We start from the raw sequence: 13909 nt of genomic DNA, 5'->3' as shown, positions 1-13909 counted from the left end.
TTGATTTCATACTTGGCGCTGTCATTCTGAATCGACCGACTTATCGAAGTAATCCAAAGAAGATAAAGGAGCTTGAAAGGCAAGTTGAAGAATTGATGAGTAAAGGACATGTACGGGAAAGCATGAGTCCATGTACAGTACCTGAGTTGCTGGTGCCAAAGAAAGATGGAACTTGGAAATTGTGCGTAGATTGCAGAGCCATCAACAACATTACGGTAAAGTATTGTCACCTAATTCCTAGGCTAGATGATATGCTAGATGAGTTACATGGTGCATGTATTTTCAATAAAATTGATCTTAAAAGTGGGTATCATCAAATTTGCATGAGGAAGGGTGATGAATGGAAAACGGCTTTTAAAACTAAATATGGATTGTATGAATGGTTAGTCATTCCGTTTGGACTCACAAATGCACCAAGCACTTTTATGCGGTTAATGAATCATGTTTTGTTTGTTTTCATTCGAAAATTTGTTGTAGTTTATTTTGATGACATTTTAATCTATAGCAAGAATCTTAATAAACATGTAGAACATTTAAGATGTGTGTTTGTGGTTTTGAGAAATGAACAACTTTATGTCAATTTTAAGAAGTGTACTTTTTGCATGGATAGATTTGTGTTTCTAGGCTTTGTGATTAGTGCTAATGGTGTAGAGATAGATGAAAAGAAATATAAAAGTTATTAAAGATTGGCTGACACCTAAAAACATAACCGAGGTCACGAGTTTTCATGGATTAGCTAATTTTTATAGGCGTTTTGGTAGGGATTCTAGCACAATCATCACACCACTAACTGAGATTGTCAAGAAAAATATGGGGTTTCAATGGGGGGTAGAACAAGAACGTGCATTCAACATCATCAAAGATTGTTTGTGTAAAGCACCAGTTTTAGCACTTTCTAATTTTGACAAAACTTTCGAGATTGAGTGTGATGCATCAGGAATAGGTATTGGAGCAGTCTTAATGCAGGATAAGAGACCTATAGCCTACTTTAGTGACAATCTAAGTGGAGCAGCTCTCAACTATCCTACGTATGACAAGGAGCTCTACTCACTTGTTCGAGCCTTGGAGACATGGCAGCATTACTTGTGGCCAAAAGAGTTTGTAATTCATTCTGATCATGAATCACTGAAACATTTGCGGGGTTAAGGTAAGTTAAACAAGCGACATGCACGCTGGATGGAATTTATAGAAACTTTTTCATATGTCATTCATTACAAACAAGGTAAGAAAAATGTAGTAGCCGATGCATTGTCGCGAAGGTATGTGTTTTTAACTACTTTAAATGCAAAATTGCTTGGTTTTGAGTACATTAAGGACATGTATGCTAATGATTTTGAATTTTCCAACATTTAAAATTCATGTCATAAGGGGGATGTAGATAAGTTCTTTAAGTATGAGGGGTACTTATTTCGGGAAAATAAATTATGTGTTCCTAATTATTTTATGCGTGAATTATTGGTTAGAGAAGCACATAGTGGGGTCTAATGGGTCACTTTAGGGTAACAAAGACTTTAGAAATATTAATTGTAATACATTAAACAAAAAAAAAGTCAAATAAAATAAAATATAGTATATGAGGCGGTGGAATTGGATTGATATCAATCCAATTCCACCCAAAACAAAATTAATAACACCAACACACACAACACAAAAAAAAAGGGTACAGAGAGAAAAAGAGAAAGGAAAAAGAGGGGAAAAAAAGGAAAAGAGGAAGAAAAAGAAGAAGGAAAAAAGGAAAAACTTGCCAACGTGTTAGGAATTAAGTAAGTTATACTATTAGGCTTGAATTTCTCAATTTTGAAAGGTAAAAAAAGTTACTTATTGAAAGGTTATATTTGATTTTATAATTGTTAAGTTGTTAGATTAAATTCAATTTTATTGAAGGGGTTAAGTATAATAAACTATGAAATTGAGTAAAATGAAAGAAAAATTAGTTTTACTAATTCAGGAGACTTTAGGAATCGCCTAAACGTGAAATAATTATGTTTGGGTATCGCCTATTTAATTATTGAAATTACTTAAATTAGTTAATTGTTGATTTAAAAATTATATTATATTTCAGGCGGTGGTACGGATATCGAGACAACGTACCAATCGAATTGATTTTGACGTACATAGTTCTGTGAGGGGATAAATATAAATATTTTTAAAATATTTATAAATTATATATATTGTCAAAGTATGTGCAATTATGTGTTCGAATTATATAGTTATTATGGAATTCTCTTTTATTATGATACATGTGGAATATCAAAGATTATTTATGGCATATTTGTGACTTGCTATGTAAGGCGTGTGATATTGAGATTTGTTTGGTATGTGAGACAAGTAATATTGAGATCGTCCAGAAAAGTACCGATGATTATATACTTCTTCTAGTTCACAGAAGGGCCTTGGCCGTGTTCTATCATACACGGAGGGTCTTGACCTAACATTGGTATTGATTATGTACATATAGTTCACAGAGGGGCTTTGACCGTGTTCTAGAATTGATTATGAGAGGTTTTTGAGACTGACTTTCGTTCACGGAGGGGGCCAAAGGCCCGTGGCGAAAGTTGTTAGCCCGAGAGGTGGATTATATATTTCAGTCAGAGGGTACATTTTTGGTGGATTTTTCAGCACGTTTGATGTGGTGAGATTATAGCATGGTTATCAACTGATGTTATATCATGATTTTAAGATGATATTTTTATGACCTTATGTGAATATTTCACTTTTGGCTATAATTACACGATGGTAGCTTATGAATTATCAAATGATATGAATTTGATTTTCAATAAAAATTTATAAATGAAAGGATATATTTATTTTGAACTTCTCCACTCACCGAGCTATCAACTCATATATTTTTCCACGTTTTTCCTTATCAGACACTAGTTGAGAATCTGGGCATCTTTTGGAGTTGAGCCTTGATTTTTGAGTCAGAGCCACATGACAGAGTTTGTAAGTATGACTTCATAGAACATGTAGTTAGTGTTTTGGGACGCATGTTCATGTTTAGATGTGATTTTGCATCACTTGTAGATAGTTATGGGGCTCACTATGTATTATGTATTCATATGTATATTTCATTGTATTTCTTGGTAAAAGTGGAGATTTCGGCTTATTTTTATTGTACTGTGCTATAGTTTGGGATTTGCGTGAAATTGATCACAGGTTGGTTAGTCCTGTTTATAGGGGAGATAATGTCGAAATTTTGTTAGAAAAATGATGTATAAAAAGTGATATATTATATTTGTAGTAGCCTTGATGGTGGGTCCGACTTTTAATTGGTATATATTATCGGCGCATGCCACGTCTGGATCTAGCGGTGTTACATGGGGTGGGGTGTGTCATTAACTGAGTATTTTTATTGGCCTAAAATGAAAGTTGACGTGGAACGAATTTGTAGTCGATGCATAACTTGTAAACAGACTAAATTTAGGGTCTTACCTCATGGGCTTTATACACCTTTGCCAGTACCTAGTGAACTTTGGATAGACATCTCAATGGATTTTGTGTTAGGTTTGCCTAGGATAAAAAAGGGTCGGGATTCGATTTTTGTAGTGGTGGATATGTTTAATAAGATGTCAAATTTCATTCCATGTCACAAAACTGATGACGCCACTAACATTGCAAACTTGTTCTTTAAAGAAATTGTGCACTTACATGGAGTACCTAAAAGTATTGTGTCAGAGAGGGACGTAAAATTTCTTAGTCACTTTTGGAGGGTCTTATGGAATAAGTTAGGCACGAAATTACTATTTTCTACAACTTGTCACCCACAAACCGATGGACAAACTGAAGTAGTAAATATACCATGACACAACTATTGCGCACTGTGGTTAATAAGAATTTGAAGAATTGGGAAGAGTGCTTACCTTTCATAGAGTTTGCATATAATAAGGTCACACACTCCACTACATCATTTTCTCCATTTGAAATTGTTTATGGTTTTAATCCTATAACACCTATGGATTTAATACATTTGCCTGTGAATGAACGAGGTAGCTTGGATGGGAAGAGGAAGGCTGAGTTGGTGAAATTACTCCATGAAAAGGTACGAGAGCAAATTGATGCAGAGTAAGTAAACAAGGGCAGGAAGATTGTCATATTCAAACCAGGAGATTGGATTTGGGTGCATTTCAAGAAAGAGCGGTTTCCAGAACAAAGAAAATCAAAGTTGTTGCCATGGGGAGATGGACCGTTTCAAGTATTTAAGAAGATCAATGACAACGCATACAAATTAGATTTTTCAGGTGAGTATAACGTTTCAGCAACTTTTAATTTGACTAATCTTTTTCTCTTTGATGCAGGTACAGATTTGAAGACGAATCCTTTCGAAGAGGGAGGAGATGATGTGAGCCAGGGGCCGCAAGCGTCAAAGTCAAGTCCAACGTCAAGCCCTAAGAAAGATTCGTTGATAGTCGAGGGCGGTCTGATAACTCGAGCAAGGACAAAGCGAGTAAAAGAGGCAATGAGATTGCTCGTCAAGACAACTATTGATGAAACCATGTTCAGGACTCCAAATGGGACAAGTTTCATATTGGGGTCGAAGGCCCAAGAAACTTGGATCAACGTGTTAAAGGTGGATGAAAATGGAGTGAAAAGCCAAAGCTGTGCGACCGCAAAGCACAAATGGCCTGCGGTCACACAAACTTAGGCCGAGAGTTGAAGGAGGCCAGACTTCAATTCCATGCGACCGCATGGTTATTTTCAGACGCTTTATTTTTTTATTTTTTGCAGTTTTTTTAGTTTTGCTAGAATTCTATATTTAATTGATTTCTTACCATATTTAGGAGATTATGCACGAAATTACCTAGATTCTTAGGACTAGTATAAATACTCTTATTATTTTCATTGTAAAAAAACTTTTGACATATTGATTAATTGAAAGGTTTAATTGCTTTCTCTTTGTTCTTCCAATTGAATAATTTTCGAATTTATCAAGATCTAATTCTTGTGGCATTCAAATCAACCAGGTGATATTTCATAATTTTGCGTAATTAACAGGTTCGCACATCGTTGGCGATTCGGGTTGCTTGGTTCCAGATTTATTGAATTCGAATCCAAAACCTTATTTTGAATTTCTTGGGAAGATTTCCATCTTATTCGTGGGTTCCGTAACTTTTGCCTACGCGGGTTCACATCATACTCTTTGCTGCATTTTCCATTTTTATCTTTTATTAAGTTACTATATACATCAGGATCAAAGTATGATCAACTTGAAAGGGGGTGGATTAGGAAAAAAAAACGATTAATATTGAAAAAAAAAATCCTCTAAAATCAAGAAAAATAATAGAAAGTGGTTCTCATTTTGAATCAAGATCTAGTATGATACGAAACGTTATATCATGCTTTGTAGTGCTAATAAGTAATAACGGATGAGCGTAAAGGTTTTCTCGGTTTAGATGAAGATTGGCCCTCAAATGTAAAAACAAAGGGAAGTTTGATTAGAAGACCTATCCATCGAGTAGGGATGAAAGTTGGTTTTAGTAATCTGATCGTACTGAGTGGAAGGATCATTGTTCAATGGATAAAAATTAATTTAGAAATGACAAGTTGATATTCCACAAGAGCTCAAATCGACCAAAAAATAAAAAAAAGAAGATCCGAGTGTGACACGAAACGTTATATCAAGCTCTGTAGTGCTAATTCTGTCAATTATCCCCATTTATCATGTCACGAGGGTAGCCCAAAACTGTGGATGAGTCCACTGATTCCTTCTCTAGCCTTTTTCCCGCTACTTTTCTTCGCCATTTTCCCACTCTTTTCTGCCAAATTCCTCTCTCGCAGTGAATGCTTATGTGCGGTGCCAATCGCAGGAGATGATAAACTCGCGAGAGATAGTGTTAGTTTCAACCGCCACAATTTTTGGTGCGGCGGCTTCCGCAATCGCATTTCACCGATTTTTCTACTCCAATCGTCTCAACAAGCGCTTCTCAGCAAACGGCGTCGTTGATGGGAGGAAACCCTCTCCTCGGAACCCATTCGATCCCACCAAACGAAAAGGGTTAGCCAATTACTTATACATATAGTATATTTTTCATTCTTTGTTGCACTGTCTGCTTGGGATCAATTCAAATAGTCATAATAATATGATAGTATACAAGATATTTACTATCACTTTCTGCTTTGGATAAACTCAAACAGTGATAATAATGCGATAGTAGAAAAGATATTCCTCATTTCTTAAAGGGTATTTTTATGTTTTCCAGTCTTTGTTTATATAATGTTGAAAGAGGTTCAAGAAGTGATAGTAAAGCACGGTACAAGTAGCGATGCATAAGATAGAAGTAGCCATGAGCAGTGCTTGCTGAAGTTCTCTTGATTAAAATGCTAGGCAAAACATTTATATTCATTTTCAGAATGTTATTTCTTTTCTTATCGAAATGCAGATATTTGTCATGGGATGATTATTTTATGGCTATTGCATTTCTCTCTGCTGAACGATCCAAGGATCCTAACAGGCAGGTAAATTAATTATCTAAAATGTAAGTGTTTTCTTGTATTTTTAGGACAGAGGTACCTTGTGAATACCTCTATGTGGCACGCAAAAGTTCATGTCGGGAGAAGCACACGTTGATCATATATAGTAATGTTGAAGTATTTGCAACCTTAATGTTATAAATCCCAAGCATGATGGAAGAAGATTTGTTGTTTTATTTTGCTGATGAACACCTACAATGGACTAAGACAGAGTTGCTTCGGCGGGTGTCAGCAATCTTCATTAGGCTATGGTCATAGGAAATTCTTTATGGATTATGAAAAATCACTCCTCATTGACAAAAGAGTGGAAGGTTAGCCATGATAGCAGTTGCGAAATGAAGAGAGGGCTCTATCTCAACTTAGAGATGATATTAGCTTTTCTTAGTTTAGGAAAATGGAATTTATTCCCAACCTGTGATGAGCACGGTAAGAAGAACAAAACATCCACAGCTAAGGGTATCATGTATGCAAGGGAATTCAATTTTGAGTTTTCCTGCTCCTGACTTAGTGGTTAGTTTAATTGTGTTGCCTACTATACACCCTAATTTCTGCCAATCACTTAAGGCTAACTTTGCTCAGTGTGCAAGGGGTAGATTATGAGAAGTTAAGTGTGAGACGTGTACTTGAAAAGTTTAGTCCTTGACAATTGGCTCCCTCCTGATATATATGTTCCTTTGTCACTTGACAATGTATCGAAGTCTAAAGAAACTGATTTTATGGCTTGTTTGCATCACATTGTTGGTCATTAGCGTCTGCCCATTCCCAAGCACTCTGCTTTTAATGTTACCCTTCACTATGCACCTTGTCATAAAATTCTCCTTCATTATCTTACGGAATCCAGCTAGCTGCTAGAGAATAAATGAACTGATCATTGCTCTCCACACATTTGGCCCAACTGAATGATGGTGACTTTAATGGAATCTAAAATTCTTACCAAAATAGATGATGAAATGGCTGTCTAAAAGCATACAGGAAAAGAGAAGGACGCAGAGCAACATACATGGTAGCTTAAAAGCTCGGTAATTAGATTTAGGGCAAGTATAATAAGCTTATAGGTCATAGCTTCTTCGATCATAGATACGATGGTGTCAAACCCAATTACCCATACTTAGTTCCCTCTAAATTGGAGCTATTGACTGTTGAGCCTTCGTAGGCCTGCTCGGGCCACCTAAATCTCCGCCACTTGAAGATTCAGATTAGCCTTGATACTATTCTTGAAACTCTAGATCATCTATTGTCAAGCAGTTGATTGTAAATATGTCACTAGTCTTATAATTATGAGCGTTATGGGCTTAGGAGGACTAGAAGAATCAAAAGAATAAAATATAAATGAGCTCAGCCCATCAACGTGAAAGTTTAATTTTGAAGTACACGTCTAAAGAAGTTGTGTAAATATTGGTCCAATGAAGACATTCTAAAAAGGAAGAATAGGAAATACTAATTGTCGAGTTATGAGACTGGCTTGAAGACTAAAATAAAATATATAGAAGATGGAAAAGAAGATTTCCTCGATTAAGATGAAAGTGGCATAGAAGTGAACGAACAAAGAGAGAGATGCGAACTTTAAAATGGAATCGCGAATCCTAAGCATGGCAAATTGGAGATTATGGAGGTCAGCAATAAATAGGCCTGATGGCTGGGTCTGTGAAGAGAGAAGGTTCTGGTCATGGTTGGGCTTATGGAAGAGTAGAAGACAATAGGCCTAATGTCCGTATTGTATTGTGTCTGTGATTCATACAATATTAACATAGATTGACCATCCTCCACTTCGAGGGGGTGAGCTATCACAGTGTCTCGTTCTGCGGTGTTTTCTATAGATTTCAGTCTCTTTGACACCTAGTTGACAGAGAACATTTTGATGTCAAAATTTTTTGTTCTTGGTTTTATATTATTCAAATTCCCAAGTTTTATCTTTTTGTGAATTTAATCTACTTTTTACTTTTCATTTTCTCCCTTCTTGGTTATCTTGTAGGTTGGAGCTTGTTTGGTGAGTCAAAAGGGCATCATTCTTGGTAAGGTTTCTTGATAGAGATACTATTGATTGCATGTGAGGAATGCTCACTATTCAAACTTTGAATTGATTTAGAGAAATTCCGGTTTCATATAACCAATCCCATGGCTGCAAACAAGTGTTACGACTCGTCTTTTGGCAAATTTGATGATTTCAGACATGAAAGCCTTATATATGTGGCATCAACTTCTATTGCTATCATCTCTTGTGGCTTTTAATCTTGAATCAGGTTTCTTCAGTGAGTGAGGCATTGGTGCCATATTTCATGTAGGTTTTTGTATTTTAGCATTTACAACCTACACGATCATCGCTAATTTATCGAGAATCAAAGCATGAATTGTGCCCTCAAATTTCACTTAATTCTCTTTAATCACATTAGCAACTCCTAGGAATCTTGTCCAAAGCAACTTCAGCCTGGTCCTGGTTGGCCGTTCACCATTCTAAGCCATCAGATCAGGTCTATTAGGCACCAACCCCATTTTAGTGCTTCATTAGTCAACGCATTAGAATGTGAGCATTCCACCATTTACTGCTAATTATAAATATTATTTATAATCAATTCCACAAGTGAATGATTTGCTATATCTCAAAGAATCATCTCCACGCTTATTTTGCTGTAACATTTTTCAAAGCATGTTTTTTGTTTGCATTTGCATGTGTTTTTTCTTTTGATCATATAAAGTATGGAAATTGAGTCTTTTTTCATATGTTACTATGATGACTTGTTGATATGATTTGAAGGTTAGGCAATATGACAAAAGCAGCACGGATGGTGATGAGTAGTAGAATGTATCTGTGCACTCCATTTTCATATGTGTTACATATACGTGAATTTGGGCACATATATCTTAGTAGGCGATTGATTGTGAATATAGGAAACTTCAATATGTTTTTGGCTGTTCTACCATCGCCCAAGCTTATAATTACCGATCCTCTATTATAAACCTAGAAATGGGCTTATGTTTCTCTATCTATGCATAGAATTCGGAAGCAATCTTCCCTCAACTTAATAAACACATACAACACTTTAAATATATGTTCACTGTGATCGTGCAATATGCTTGCTCGATGAATATTTAGCCCCTGTTTGAGCTCCATATTTCACAAAAAATGAGTTTTGTATTAGTAAATTTTTGGAGAAAGTGTGGTTAAAAAGTAGATAAAAGTTTTGGATTTACGTACAAATTATTTTATTGGGAGAATGTGTAGTTGAAAATGAGTTTGGAAAGATAATGAAGCTCAAACAGAGGCTTAATGAACCCAAAAATAATAGGATGGTGAAATAAAGTAATCTGAATAAGTTAATTAAGTTTTGGTGCATTGGTGCCATTGTCCTAGCCAGGCATCGGCTACAATGGATTCCCACGTGGTTGTTCAGATGACAAGCTTCCGTGGTCTAAGGTTGGTGTGGTTTTTCTTTTAAAAAAAAAATGGATGTTAAATTTAAAGAATTGAGTATTTGTAACTCATGCCTTGATGTTTCAGAAATCCAAAAATGATGATCCATTGGAGACAAAGTACCCGTAAGTTACATGACATTAAAATTGATTAGTAGAAGTTTTATATGTATCTATTTTTATTCTTTCCCTTTTCTTTGCTCATTTCCTCAACTTGATGCACCAATTTCACTTGTTGCTTGCAGTTATGTATGCCATGCTGAAGTCAATGCTATCTTGAATACAAATCATGCATCTGCTGCAGGACAAGTTAGTTATATATTCTAATTGAACTTTTTTACAAATCTCCATTTGAGTTAATTCATTAATAGCGTGTTTAATTGTCTTTATTTTTCATAGAAAATGTCATTTTTCCACTCAAATTCCTACTTTTGGGGTGTTTGATTGACAATTGCCTAGAAATTATTTTCTTTCCATACAACTTGCTTGCAATCAAATGTACTCTAAGTGCCTTTCTTTTCTTTCTAGATTCAGGTTTACCTTTGCTAATTATTTGTTATGTCCATTACATTTGCAGAGGCTTTATGTTACAATGTTTCCTTGCAATGAATGTTCCAAGATAATTATTCAGGTGAAAGAAAGCTGGTCTGTATATATGTTATTCAATTATCTGAAATTAAATCCCAGGTTTATGAAAGTTATATGCATGACCCCACCCGACCTTAGCCTCAGTTGGCGTTGGAAATTATTTATATCTTGGGCATCAAATTTCTCATGCATCTGCTACACATATGAAGCAAAAGAAATGACAGCAAGCTCAAAAGAGGTTGTTGATGAATCTCTCCAAAATATTGCATGCAATTAAAAGACTGGAAAAGAATCAATCTTTCTAGTCTCTGCAAATTATATGGATTCTGGACACTTGTTTTAACATTCTTGTATATAATAGAGATCATAAGATTCTACTGTAGCACTAAATCTAGTAGCTTGGAACTGTGGAGGACACAGTTACAATTTGATGCCACTATATTATAATTTATATTGGAGATCTGCACTTGTAAGCACTCTGGATGCATTCCAAACCATTAGAAACGTATTTGCTGAAACTAAATACTCGCTAGGTTATTAACATTTTGAGTTATTAATGAATACCTATCTCACTAAAGCTCAGGCATAACCTGAAGTTTATGCTTTTCAAGATAATCAAAATTCCTGCATAATATTAGATGAATTGACATCTTTTTATGTATATTTACTTTGCTCATTTACCTCTTTCCAGTGTACTTTGGTGTGGCTGTAACATTTTAATTTTATTGAAGTACCTTTCATCTTTGTGCATATATCTGGTTTCATTTTTTTTCCCAGAAATTAACATTTATATTTGCAGTCAGGCGTCTCGGAGGTTATCTATTACGTGGAAAAGAGATTGGATAATTCGGAAACTACTTATGCAGCTTCTCACAAACTTCTATCCATGGCTGGTGTAAAAGTAAGTTTATTAGTATTTGCTTAGAAAAGCTTTGTCTGTTGGGAAAATTGGGTGATTTACGTGTAGATAAACATATCAACTACAAAATATTAATAACATAATTCAATAATTGCATACACATAACAATATTATAACTATATAAACATTATAATTTAACAATAAGAAGAGGTTAAAATACAAGCTTTAGGGAGTCACGTCAATGATTCTATCCTAAAGTCGTGTTGCCTCCTCTTAGTGCGGGTTCTTTTGAAGCTATATGGCTCTAAGATAAAATCCATGTGGCTCATAGCTGGTTCTTTTTCTATGGGCACGACTATTGGGAGATAAGTAAACGAGCCTCTTATCAAGTTGTCAAAATAGTATATTGACAATTTCAAACTACAAAATGTAGCCACCTAAAGCGCACACTTGTGCTAGATAGCATTATCCTTGATCTTAAGATTGAGTAAGCTTCAAGAGGGAGATATCTCCATAAGATTTTCCCTTCTCTTGACAAGGAAAGATTGACTGAAATAAAGCAGAGAGAAGGAAGAGTGCAGAAAAAGTTCTATTTCTATTTTATATTTGGTTTTTAATATTTCTTATGAAAAAACACTAGTTCGATAAAAATAAGAAAATATATTGCGCAGTTGACTGAAAGCAAGTGATTGACTTTTTTGTATTGACTTGACAATTTGTTGCTTATTTGTTAGGTAAGGAGACATCAACCACAGATGGATCAGATTTTGATCAATTTCAATGAGTACTAAATGTTCCTAAAATGGCTGCAGTTGCATGGTATGTTATTCGTACCCCATATTATTAATACAGTTAACTTCTCATTTGCATGTTAATGCACCGTAGGAGTTTAAACAGATCCTAATGTTCATATCCTACATGAATCAAATACCAACCCTCGGATATTCCGTGATACATGTCTGGGATGTCATGCAACATGTCCTACTTATATATATAATTGACATAAGATGGAACTTCCTGGCACTCTTCCACGTGTGGCGTGTCTTGTCTTTTTATGTGTTTTGAATTTGTACATGTCCTCTAACATGTAATGGACACTTCAAGTCGGACTATAAATTTTGGAATGTAAAATTAGGAAGAATAATTTAATTGAATTACCTAATTGTAACAAAGAATCAATGTAAGTAAAAATAAATTGTAGACGGGTCATTTGTAATGTGTTTACAGTACTATATGCAATTTTTTGACATATGAATGTGTTATTTTTTCATAGTAGTGATTCGTAATGAAACTTACAGTCAATCCTCGTGTTCAAAAGATTTCACATAAATGTGCCAGTGTTTTGTGTCCATAACTGTGCTTCATAGGAAGAAACTTTCTACAACACTCTATTACATATCTCATCACTCGTGTACTAGAAACATATGAATAAATAGCCAGCTATGGAAATTATAAAGCAGAAATGAAGTTGTTTCTAACAGCCTTTTGATATCTCCTCTTGTACAGCAGCATGAACAAGAGCAACTCTACAGGACTGACAGTGATTGCTGCTTGCTATGAAAGAGGAAATGGATGCCTAACAGATTACAAGGTACGATTTCAAAGCTACAATAGTTATCTTGTCCGGAGTTCTTAAGGAGTGAATCTCATTTGGCATTTACGTAGTTATGTTTGTTGTAACACAATTCGTGTGTTGAACTCCTTTGGCATTTACGTAGTTATGTTTGTTGTAACACAATTCGTGTGTTGAATTCTGCAATTTTTACAATGTCCTAATTGTGATATTAGTTTTAAGGATTTAGTTTGAGAGCATAGGGTTCCTGGAACATGGATAGTTTCAACATCAATTTGAAAAAAGATATCTTATCTTTCAGAATTTGTTGTGTGCCTTTGTATTGATGTATATTTGAATTTCTTTTCTGCTATGTAATATTTATATATAGGGCTTCATTTTGTTAATGCTAATGTTTTCTTCAACTTTGTTGAGCATATGAAGAAGGATTAACATTCATTCTCACTTTTCCTCCCCCTCTTTTTCTTGAACCCAAGAAAGATTATAAGATTCCTTTCCCCTCTCATTCAACGATCCTTACTGAAATGGAACCATGACCACGATCACTAACATGTAACAACTCCTTTCTCTGGAAGTATCTCTGTTCTCCCCGACTCCTTGCACGTGTTTCTATTCTAGCATAGCTTCTTTTTCCTTCAATAGAATCTTTCTCATGTAGTTTGTTATCTAAAAGTATGAAACTATGGTATGTAAACGAATCTTGCATTTGCCCACTTCAAAAGGTACCATAGATGGAGCTCTTAAACCTGATACATTTGCCTCCAAGATACAAAAGAATCAATGTAATGTTTATCGGCATTTTTGAAATCAACAATGACAAATCCAACACCAGAGATATGTCTGAATGTATATGAGAACCTTTATAATACGATTCTGCACTAATCTGAACACAAAGCAAGTTTTAAAGTGAACAAAAGAGCAAGTTTTAAAGTGAACAAAAGAAAGTAAGTACTAGAAACGAGTAGAAAATAGGAGAAGAAATTTGTATATCACTTCTCTAAAGAGACAGCAAT

The 13909-nt window shown here is 35.0% G+C and overlaps 1 protein-coding gene across 5 annotated transcripts; it reads left to right on the top strand.

Annotated features, from left to right (window-relative positions):
- The first annotated feature begins 5698 nt into the window (after positions 1-5698).
- On the top strand, positions 5699-13277 carry LOC111385020 (deoxycytidylate deaminase-like). Of its 5 annotated transcripts, none has more exons than XR_002700993.1 (10): positions 5699-5992; positions 6378-6453; positions 8441-8480; positions 9822-9880; positions 9965-10002; positions 10122-10185; positions 10454-10507; positions 11268-11365; positions 12058-12142; positions 12833-13277. XR_002700993.1 is itself a non-coding variant. In XM_023009377.1 (10 exons), the coding sequence occupies exons 1-9, from the start codon at positions 5808-5810 to the stop codon at positions 12112-12114; spliced, it is 675 nt and encodes a 224-aa protein (XP_022865145.1). In that variant the 5' UTR covers positions 5701-5807; the 3' UTR covers positions 12115-12142; positions 12833-13277. The 5 variants fall into 5 exon arrangements, 3 of the variants coding, with proteins under 3 accessions (XP_022865146.1, XP_022865145.1, XP_022865144.1); XR_002700994.1 differs by having other exon boundaries at positions 12830-13277; XM_023009377.1 differs by having other exon boundaries at positions 5701-5992; positions 11264-11365.
- The last annotated feature ends 632 nt before the right edge of the window (positions 13278-13909 follow it).

The sequence above is a fragment of the Olea europaea genome, unplaced genomic scaffold (genome assembly GCF_002742605.1).
Source record: "Olea europaea var. sylvestris unplaced genomic scaffold, O_europaea_v1 scaffold307, whole genome shotgun sequence".
NCBI lineage: Eukaryota > Viridiplantae > Streptophyta > Magnoliopsida > Lamiales > Oleaceae > Olea > Olea europaea.
The sequence above is the reverse complement of the archived record's forward strand: the minus strand, read 5'-3'. Positions and strand labels throughout refer to the sequence as shown.

Excerpts from the sequence above, each read along its gene's own strand:
- LOC111385020 (XM_023009377.1), top strand. The coding sequence starts at position 5,808 with ATGATAAACTCGCGAGAGATAGTGTTAGTTTCAACCGCCACAATTTTT. Across the intron at positions 8,481-9,821 it reads TCAAAAGGGCATCATTCTTG|GCATCGGCTACAATGGATTC; the intron begins GTAAGGTTTCTT and ends TGTCCTAGCCAG. Across the intron at positions 10,508-11,263 it reads GTTCCAAGATAATTATTCAG|TCAGGCGTCTCGGAGGTTAT; the intron begins GTGAAAGAAAGC and ends TTATATTTGCAG.